This window comes from Mus caroli, chromosome 2, assembly GCF_900094665.2.
Source record: "Mus caroli chromosome 2, CAROLI_EIJ_v1.1, whole genome shotgun sequence".
In the NCBI taxonomy this organism is placed as follows: Eukaryota; Metazoa; Chordata; class Mammalia; order Rodentia; family Muridae; genus Mus; species Mus caroli.
This window is the reverse complement of record NC_034571.1, coordinates 112,973,122-112,983,718: the sequence shown is the minus strand read 5'-3', so window position 1 is coordinate 112,983,718 and position 10,597 is coordinate 112,973,122. Positions and strand designations below refer to the sequence as shown.

Below are 10,597 nucleotides of genomic sequence, written 5' to 3'. Positions count from 1 at the left end.
CACTTTGTAGACCAGGCTGGCCTTGAACTCAGAAATCCGCCTGCCTCTGCCTCCCGAGTGCTGGGATTAAAGGCGTGCGCCACCACGCCCGGCTTGTATTTTATAACCTGATGATCTTTGCTAGCTGTAGAGCCAGGCTTCACCCAGAATATTGTTTGTTTATCCCAGACTTTTCTCTTAGCTCTTGAGTATGCTTTTCAGTCAATAAAACCCATCTGTGTGAGAGATATCACCTGTCTTTTACTGCAATCTAGGTAACTTCCCTGTTATCTTAGGCCAGGCCATCCTGACTCCTGCAGGAGTTATGTTTTCCTCGGCCCTTCTCCCTGGCTTGAGCATTGTTTCTGAGTACACAGAACTTACTTTTCGGAAGAGAGCGTTATGTACTTGTAAAGAGTTCCCGTGTTAGCATGCTTCAGCTGTGTTGGACACGTGGGACTGAAGTTAATTATCAAGAAACTTTTTTTTGAAATTGTGTTGTGCTTAAACACTGGCTCTTCTAAACTGCTTGATTTATTAAACTCGAGACGTTTGAACCAACACCAGCTGCTGGGTATTTTTGAACCAAATTTGCTTCTTGCCTCTTGGGATTGTTCCTCTGCCAGCCATAGCATTTGCAGAAACCTCCACATTAGTAGGGCTGGGCATGGTGTACAGTGGTACAGTATTGCCCAGTACATTTCAGGTTTGGGTTTAATCCCAGTTACTACAGATAAACAAATAAAACCTTATTAAGAGCCAAGGGATTAAGGCAACTATTTGAGTTATTTAATTCTCCCTCTTTTCTTCTAAAGATTTTTTTGTTGTTGTTATTTTATGTGTATGGTTTGCCTTTGTGTATTCATGTATACCATGCATGCCTGGTACCCTTGAAGGCCAGAAGAGGGTGTTGGATTCCCCAGACAGACAGTTGTGAGCCACTGTGTGGGTGCTATGAACAAAACCCCAGTCATGCAAAAACAGTAAGTGCTCTTTACCACTGAGCCATCTTTCCTGCCCCCAAATTAATTCTTTTTAGAAGTATTTTGGTGGGCCAACAAGAAGGCCTAGCGAGGAAAGGTGCTTGCTACCAAGCCTGATGACCTGAGTTCAATCCCCAGGGCCCACAGCATGGAAGGAGAGAACCAATTCCCAAAAGTCTTATGGCCTCCACTCACACATGTGGCACATACTTATACATGAACACGCACGTGTGCGCACACACACATACACACACACACACTTAAATGACTTTTAAGATGTATTTGAAGCACAATAATGAATTAAAACTGCACAGATGCCATGTGTATATGAATGTTTCTTTAAATACTTTGTTTTCATAAGCTGTATCTGTAGATTTTAGCTTCAGAATGTCAAAGTAATGCTCAAGCAACACCCCAAATATATGTGGAATATTTTTAGTATACATAACTCATTGGATACCTGCTTAATGCGATCTTCTGTCTGAACATTCCTTGTGACTCACAGAGCATGTTCCTGTAAATGCTTCCACTTGGTGGTGACTCAGCCTCTCTAATTCTGATTTAACTCAGTTAACCTATTTGACCTGTAGTTTATTCACCTGTAAAATGGGGAGGAAAATAGTGCTTACCCATAAGGCATTTACCACCTGAGACTATTTATGTAAAGGCATTTATGTAACAAGTCCCCCAATGTTAGGGGACTAAACAAAATAGAAAAATGTGAAAGTACCAACCCAGAGAAAATGCATGAGAAATACCCAAGTGACAAAAATCATACATTTTTCTTCTTCTTCTTCTTCCCCCTTCCCTTTCTCTTGCTCCGGCCCTGCTCGATCCGGCCCATAGGTTCTTTATTATTTGTTTCTTATTGCAGATGGTTGTGAGCCACCATGTGGTTGCAGGAATTTGAACGCATGACCTCTAGAAGAGCAGTTGGTGCTCTTAACCACTGAGCCATCTCACCAACCCCAATAACATCTTTTTTTTAAAAAAAAAAATGCTAAATAATGTTTTTTTTTCCCTTAAACCTATCTTTGAGAAAGTGGTATTTGGGTTACAGTAAAGGGCTTTTCATTACCCAAGGGTTTTTTTTTTTCTTCCCTTTGTCATAAATGATACTTTTCCTTTAAAATTAATTTTCCTCCTCTAGCCTAAGCAATGAAAGAAAAGACACCGTCTATATGCAGTGACCTCATCAGACCAGGACACTGAAAGGTCAGGTCTCCTGTCCACCCTCACCACTTATGCCCAACCACATGTGGTTCAAACGTCTGTACCTTTTTATGTTCGCTGATGGCTTGACTCAAGACCTTGGAGCAATCATCGCTAGAGTTGGCAGCGCTCTCTGAGAACACAGGAAACGGAGCTAGGTGGTGCCAAGGGCAGACATCAAGCCGCTAAGGCACAGGATGCTGTGGAGTGGGCTGCTCTGCTCTGCTCGGCTCTGCTCCATGGTGGATTCTTTTCTATAGTCTTCCTGTTGCCTCTTGTGTTCCTATTGATTCTTGTTATCACAGATAAGACATCAGAGTCTCTGGAATGCCAGCTTTGGTAAATCCTCTGAGGTCTTCAGAGAAGGTTTGACTCCTGGCTCAGCCTTACACTGGGGTCTGTAAGGTAAAGTGCCTGGGTATGTCACCTCAGGGTCCACTGCCACTCCCCTCCCAGGCTCTGATTTTAGCCTCATCCCTTCAGGGTCACTTTTGTCATGTCAGACATTTATATCTTGGTTGTTCTTCTCTTTCTACATAGACATGTTACTGTCTGCCCAACAATATGATGCATATCCGAGTGTCAATTCACAAGGGAGAGAAAGAAGGCCTATAGATGACCTCCACAGGAGGTAGGAGAGGATGAGGGTGACCCATTTTAAGTGCCTGAACTGCTTGATTTATTAAACTCGAGACGTTTGAACCAACACCAGCTGCTGAGTACTTTTGAACCAAATTTTGCTTCTTGCCTCTTGGGATTGTTCCTCTGCCAGCCTTAGCACTTATGTGAACAAGTGTGTGAGTGCCTTTGCAGTAAGGTTGTACCAACGATTCCTGCAGCTATACAAAGAGACCCTTTATGACCCTCACCAGCACCAAGTATATGGAAGGTTTTAAAATTTACTAATATACTGTGTCTTTTCATTGTAACTTCATTGATATAAAACTGAACATTGAACATGAATATCTTTAGTACCTGTAGGAGAGTGCCGGTGGACAGTTTCATATCCTAAGAAAGCAGTACAGTAATCCTTCCTTGTTCTTGTCTGTGTTTGCAAGCCAGAGCCTAAATGCTTCATCAGGGCCACAGCTGAGGGCACCCTATTCAAGGTAGTTCCTATTTGCAGTTCAATAATAAGGACTTGTTAATATTTTTCCTGGCTGGGTTGCTGCTGAGGAAGCTTTGGCTTCTCTTACTGTATAAACTCAGAAGACAGGAACACCTGCTGTTCTTTAAACAAGCTCATCACTGAGGTTTTCCTTGAAAGTCCTATTTAATTCCACAGTCCTGGAGGTGTGCTGTGAGTTCAAGTCAATTAAACATCAGAAAGGAGTTTAGATACCTCTTGACAGTGAGTGTCTGACCTAAACAGCCCTGAGTTGTCCAGTCTAACTATAGCATCTCTACGTTCCCACCTGAGGTCTCTTCTCACCAGCCCTGGTGTGGACAATGGAGGTCTCTCCTGATGAGGCCTAGTGAAGGCACTGAGAAGGGTCACTTTCTAAGGAGGCACTCGAGATAGAGCTTAACTCTGAGGTCCCCTCCCCCAAAGCTGATGAGACAGTGAGACCCCCAGTAAACATTGGCCCTATTGCCTTCAAGTGTCAAGTACTTAGACATGACCCTTTTGTGAGTTGGAAACTGTGTGTGCCCCAGGAATCCTGCAACCCTAGAGGCTATTAGCTCAAAGTTTTTCATTTGCACAGTTGTCTCTAGTCCTCAGTCTCCCTCCCTGCCGAGCCTCATCCAGGCTGAGAGGTGTGAAGGTCAAACTGGACATCGCCACAGTACAGCCTGTCTTCCAACTCTAGCTTTGCCGTTGAGTGACTAGACTTGAGGTTCCAGAGGGGCTGCATTACACACCAGTTAGTGTGTGAATACATACTGGTCTTATGGTGTGGTCTTCTCAGAGCTCTTGTCTGTTTTGAAAGATTAAATAATGTGAACATTTCTGCTCCTAAAACTGTTGACTGTGCTATTAGGCACACTAAGACTTTGACTAAAAAAGATTTTCATATTTTGAAAAACATTAAATATGGATGTATTTTGAATTGATAGCATGGTCTTGCTTCAGCTTTTTTTTTTTTTTTCCCAAGGAGAATGAGGTAGTGTGCCCTATGTCCTTAGGGAATCTAGGGGATTGTGTGGGAGGACAGTGTGGTGATCCCCTTTCCTCTCATATTAAAGGAAATAGAAAGTCCTTATTCCCAGGCTTATATCCTGGAGTGAGGATCCTGAATGTTCCTGCTTATCTGAGAAAGCCACTAGTGCCAGGCCAAGTGTAAAGCTCTGAAGACAGTGCACATCTGAGAATCTGACTGCTTGCATTCCGTTTTCACTCACTCACTCACTGACTGAATAACATTAGGCAAGTTGCTTGGTCTCTCTGTTAACCTGTTTTCCTACCTGTAAAATGAAGATATTATCACTCACCTGAAAGTATTGTAAGAACTGAATGAAACAATAGTGCATTCATAAGGTAGAGTACACGCATAAGTTACAGTGCATACGTGAGGCACAGTGCATGCATAAGGTATAATGCATACATAGGACACAGTACATGCATATGGTTTTGTACGTGCATAAGGTATCAGTGTGTGCATACATAAGACAATGCATTCATAAGGCATAGTGCATATATAAGGCAAGGTGCATGCATAAGACTTTATGTCTTTTCAGTAAATGCTAGGAGTTATTACCAGTTGATTTTTTTTTTTATGATTACTCTCAAATTACAGGACATCTTAAAACAATGCACCTATTCTGGATCTCTGCAGTTTCACAGAAATGTAAAAACTTTGGGTAAAGTTAAAAGTAGCACCCCGGGCAGTAGTGGTGCATGCCTTTAATCCTAGCACTTGGGAGGCAGAGGCAGGTGGATTTCTGAGTTCAAGGCCAGCCTGGTCTACAGAGTGAGTTCCAGGACAGCCAGGGCTACACAGAAAAGCCCTGTCTCGAAAGTTAAAAGTAGCAATGATAGAAAAAAAGGGTTTCGGGTAAAGCCTACTAATATTGCTTAATTTTCATTTTGTTTACATAAGAAAGAAGTTTCACTTCTCATAGTGATGGCAAATTGTGTTTGGCATTTGACTTTTAGTTCTTTCTCTCTATCCCCAGAAATAGTCACAGGCTACATTTGACTAGTCAGGATTTATAGAAACAAGGATGGTTTAGTGTTGGAGTGGGGAGCTACAGAAACTCATGCAGTCCTCCCCTGACCCTGGCCATTCCCTGCTTATTCCCAGGACACCTGACATACAGTGACGGCAACTTACACACGGTGCCTGGGAACCATAGAGAAGGTGCTATCCATGCAGGCCAGGGACACTTTTCTAAGGGGTAGTGAGCTCAGCAGTAGTCCACAATGTGTAGGAATGGTGAGGTAACTGGGTAATGTCTCTCCTAAGTTGGCACCTATTATGTCAGTGGGACCTCAGATATCTACTTTTGGTTTTGGGTTGTTTTGATTTTTGAGACAGGGCCTCATGTAACCTAGGTTGGCTTCAAACTTGTATATAATAAAGGATGACCCTGAACCTCTGATTTTTAATGAGAGTCTGAGTTGGGTGTCTGAGTTGTTGGGTAACCCCAGGCAGCGCTCTGGCTTCTTGTTTGTGACATTATGCTCTTTTCTTTTCTTTTTCCAGATACTTACTGGAGCAAGATTTCCCAGGCATGAGAATTGGTCCAGAGCCAACCACAGATTCCTTTATTGCTGTGATGTATGGGGAGACTGAGGGAAGCACCCCTGGGAATGCTTTAGTTGTGGATCCCAAAAAGCCATTCCGAAAGCTTAGTCGCTTTGGAAATGCTTTCCTAAACAGGTAAGGACCAGCGAGCTGTCCTCTGGTTGACTATTGCCTATTACTTGTGGAGTCCAGACAAGACAGAGCATGTCTGTTCTGGAAGAGGAGAGGGTGGGGGTGGGAGTGGGGGGGGGGGGGGGAGGGGGGCTAATCAATCTTATTTCACTCGCATCTGTTCCAAGTGACTTGACTGAGCATAGCCAAGGCCCAAGATTGGATGTTATAGCTCCTCAGTATGAGGACAAATGGCGAGTAATGTGATTTGCACAGAATTAGTTAAGGGTGTTCAATTTCTGTCACTAGTGTATTAAGTAGCTGTGAGATAGCCACCTCTCTGGTATGGTATGCAGGGCTTTCCACACTCAGGAAGTTTAGCCCAGAGAAGACGCAAGGTCCCGACTCCCAGATTTGATCTTTTGATTCAGGACAGGTTGCCTCACCTTTCTGAATGTTCTTTTAGCTTTTCATTCCTAAGCTTTGAGCTCTTTCCTTATTCCCTGGAGCAGGGCAGGCTGAGATAGATATGGGTTGCTCTGCCTTGATTGGAGGTGTGTTTTGTCTGTGCCCCAAACTCACTTTTCCAATGTAGCTGAGGTCTTAGTCGGGTAGGCCTTACGCTGCAGCTCCGAGGTAGGATGAAGTCAACTGACCTTTCTGCTCCACTGTGTCCCCTCCTTTCCATCTTTCCTTCTTTTTCCCCTCACCCAAGAATTTTCCTTTATTTTATTTTTAATTATTTTATTTAGTTTGTTTGGTTCTAATATATATGAAAGAGAACATGCAATTCTTTTCTTTTTGTATCTGGCTTATTTCACGTAACATGACATTCTCTGATTCCATTTTACTACAAATGACAAGATTTTCTTTTCATGGCCAAGTAATACTCTATTGCATGCATATATCACATTTTCTTTCTTCTCGTTTGTCCTGTGGCTAGGGATTGAACACAGTGTTCTCATGTGTTCTACCACTGAGCTATAGCCTCAGTCCTCTTTTTACTTTTTTTTTTTTTGGAGGGGGTCCCAGGATCTTGCCCAGGCTGGCCTTGAACACACTTTGTAGATATCCTGCGCCTATCTTCTAGTAGCTAAAATTGCAGTTATACCCCAGAACTGACTACCGTATTTTCTTATCTTGTCCTTTGTTGATGGCTACCTGAGCTGCTTTCATATTTTCGCTGTGAATAGTGCCACAGTAACAATGGCTGGGCAAGCATCTCCTGTGCACCCAGTTTCATTTCTTCAGGTATATTAGCTACACAGGAATGAGATAGCAAGTGGCAGGTGGCTCTTTGTTATTTGAGGGTACTATGTTTTCCATAGTGACTGCCCCACCTGACATCACTACAGTGCATAAAGGTGTGTTTCTCCTCCACATCATCACCAGCCTTCAAAATAATATCCATTCTGATGCAAGTGAGGTGGGATCCCATTGATTTGTATTTCCCTGATAGTGATAGTTAACTATACTGAGCATTTTTTCATGTGTTTAACTGACATTTTTATTTCTTTTGAGATCATTTGGCCATTTTCATTATTATTATTATTGGTTGTTTGGGAGTTCTGTCTTTACTTTTGGGTTCATTATGCAGTCTAGATTATCAACACCCTGATGAATGTTTTCCTGTTACATAGTTTGTTTTTCGCTCTGTTGATTATTTCTCTTCTGTGCAGAGTTTTTAGTTTGAGGTAATGTTATTTGTCAATTTCTGCTTTTGTTTTGTATGTGTGTGTTTTCTTCTTAAAAACCCTTTCCTCTTCTTTCCTGCCAATTCCTCCACACCCCTCTTTTTCCTCTTTTCTGAGTCTGGCTTTAGAGAGTAGGGGCCAGTCATCAGCTAGAAGTGGAGGGCCACTCCAGCTGCTTAGGGAGAGGAAGTAGGGCTGGCACTGAGGCTCAGCAGGAGACCTGAGATCACTTCTTCTTTCTAGATGTTTCTAAAAATAAGAGCAACACTCCCTCCTCCACCCCCACCCCTGCCTATCAGACTGGGAGGCTCCATTCATGAGGACTGTGGAGTGAATACTTGGACAGTGGCTGTCCTGAGAGCCCAGGCAGCCTCCAAGTTTCCCTCTGTGCACAGAACCCCCTTAAAGGCATTCAGATGCTCCTGTTACAAACAGTGATAACACCTTGATGGGCAGAAAGAGAACTGGCACGGGCAGGCAGAAGTGTGAGGGACATGTAGGTGGAGTCATGTGAAAGCTTATTCTTGTCATTCACAGTGACTTACAGAGCACTGTCCAGATGACTTCCCCTGTGCAATCTCTCCTTCAGGAGGAGCTGTGCCTTAACTCCAGAGCAGTGACAGTGTCTTAACTCCAGAGCAGTGACAGTGTCTCCTTGTGCAGTAGTTAAGCCCAGGACCCAGGGAAAGAACCCAAGGTCTTGAGTGTCTCAGAACAAAATGAATGAACCAAGTCCAAGGAAACTGAGACAAGACACATGCATGCATTCACACCCACACCCACGTCCCCCACACAAGCACATCAATCAGGTGCTTTCTGGGTGCGCAGGACAGGAGTGAGCAACAACCAGACTTGTCCCATCACTGGTCTAGACAGTAGCCTCCCTCCTGGAAGACTGCCTTAGAATCCTAACACTCATTGCCCTTGCCTTTTGTGTGTGTGCTCGTTTTCTTTTCCTGAGAGAACTTTAAAGAGAAATAAGCTGACTTTTTTTTTTTCAAAATCTCATTTAGCAAAGTCCATACTTCTAAGGGAATATGCAGGAAGAATGGTTATTGGTTTGTTTTACTTTCTCAAATAATTTGCTTTCCTGAAATAACAATGTGTTTTAGATCTCAAACTTAGAGCAGATGAGTTTGGGAGAAAAGTATAGAGGAGAGATTTTAAATGGCAGGCTGTACTCTCTTAGAATTTAAAATGGGCTGAAAATAGCCCATGCATTGTACAGTCACATATTGAGTCCAGGGAAACAGAAAAACAAAACCCAAACAACTCTAGGACATTTGTCCATCACTGTCCTAACATTACTTGTATATGCATCATGGAAAGCGAGCTCGAGTAACCTGCAGTCCTTATGAAGGTGCATGCGGAGGCTGTAGTGATGAGGAACTGATGAGCAGTGAGGGTAAGATCATGCCTTTGGGGCACTCAGCCTAGGGGCAGTGTTAGGATTAGAACGCAGGCCTAGAGACCACAGTGCTAGCTGTCCAGGGTGCAGTGTTTAAATTCTGTCTGCTGCCCCTATTTAACTTAAGGATAGCATGAAACAATGGAGAAGAGACTATCTCCCAGGGTATAGTTTGCATAATTTTATCAGCACTATACCTGTGGGATTAACAGAGAATACAATGGCCAGTTCACTAGTAAGAAATGGTGGTCAGGAAGAGGCAAAATTCAGGTTTCCCTCTTCCTACCCTTTGCTACCTTGTACTCCAGCAAAGAGGAATGTCTGTCTCTCAAGCTATCCTGATGGCTGTGCCTGTGTGAGACTCACAAGTACAAGATGTGCCTCATGGAAATCCACAATGCTGACAGCCCAATTAAGAGGTATCTGTATGAGAAGGCAGCTGTCTCACACAGTGCATAAGAAAGAGCATCAGTTAGGCAGTTAGAGTCAGGCATTCAAACTTGTGTGCATATGGTGCGTGTGTGTGTGTGTGTGTGTGAGAGAGAGAGAGAGAGAGAGAGAGAGAGAGAGAGAGAGAGAGATTGTGATTGTAGCAGCTCTCTGGGATACAGCAGAGTTAGTGTTAAAGTCTGGAACTCTTAGTATGGCACACTTTTTCTGGAAACTAGGTCAAAATATAATAGGAAGGAAAACCAGTTGTTTTCTGTGTAGAGCTTTCTCCCTAAGTCTTGATGACAGGGGCCTCTCATGGCTTTAGCCACTGCTCCCAAGGGCATCTTTAAAAGAGTCAATTACCTCTTAGGGTACTTAAAGTCAAGTGGTGCCTATAGGGTGACAGCACCTTCGCCATTAAGCAAACCTTGGGGACCTGAGTCCACTAGGCTGATTGTTTAGAGACTAATGAGTCAGTGGTGCATTTCAGTGAAATGGAGAAGAATCTCTGAAGGGACAGGTTTGAATTAGGAACTACCATACTTGAACAATACAAGGAAGAGGTAAGTCTAGAACAAAAATGTTTGATGGAAATGAGGCTTTAACAATCAGTGTTTCAACTTACCTCCACCAAGCTGCTTCATCTGAGAGAAGTTTCACTGTAACCCATTTTGGAGCTGTGCCATGGGGTTGCTATCCCAGCCTGTATCGGGGGCAGTTCACCACACAGAAGACACAGACACTGCCCAAAGCACCCTATGTATGAGTCCTGAAAGACACAGTGTCTTCAGTCAGGACCTGACAGTTTCCTCTGGCAGGCTGTTGTAAATTAGATGCTACAGGTTTCCCTCAGCTTACTTTTCTAAAGATGGCAGCAGTCTTAAACTACAGATAGCCTTGTATATTGTTTTTAGTTAGCCTTGTATATTGTTTTTAGTTTTAGTGTCTAGTATAATTTTAATGACTGTTTTTCACAAAAGAAAGTAATTTCTTTTTTTTCTTTTTTTTTTTTTTTTTTTTGGTTTTTCAAGACAGGGTTTCTCTGTATAGCCCTGGCTGTCCTGGAACTCACTTTGTAGACCAGGCTGG

The 10,597-nt window shown here is 43.1% G+C and overlaps 1 protein-coding gene across 1 annotated transcript in view; it reads left to right on the top strand.

Annotated features, from left to right (window-relative positions):
• The window catches only part of Ehd4 (EH domain containing 4), a 67,703-nt gene that overhangs the window by 12,472 nt on the left and 44,634 nt on the right, over positions 1-10,597 (top strand). Inside the window, exon 2 of the mRNA XM_021152948.2 lies at positions 5,822-5,998. Coding sequence (XP_021008607.1) covers positions 5,822-5,998 — 177 coding nt within the window. The remainder of the gene's footprint in view (positions 1-5,821; positions 5,999-10,597) is intronic.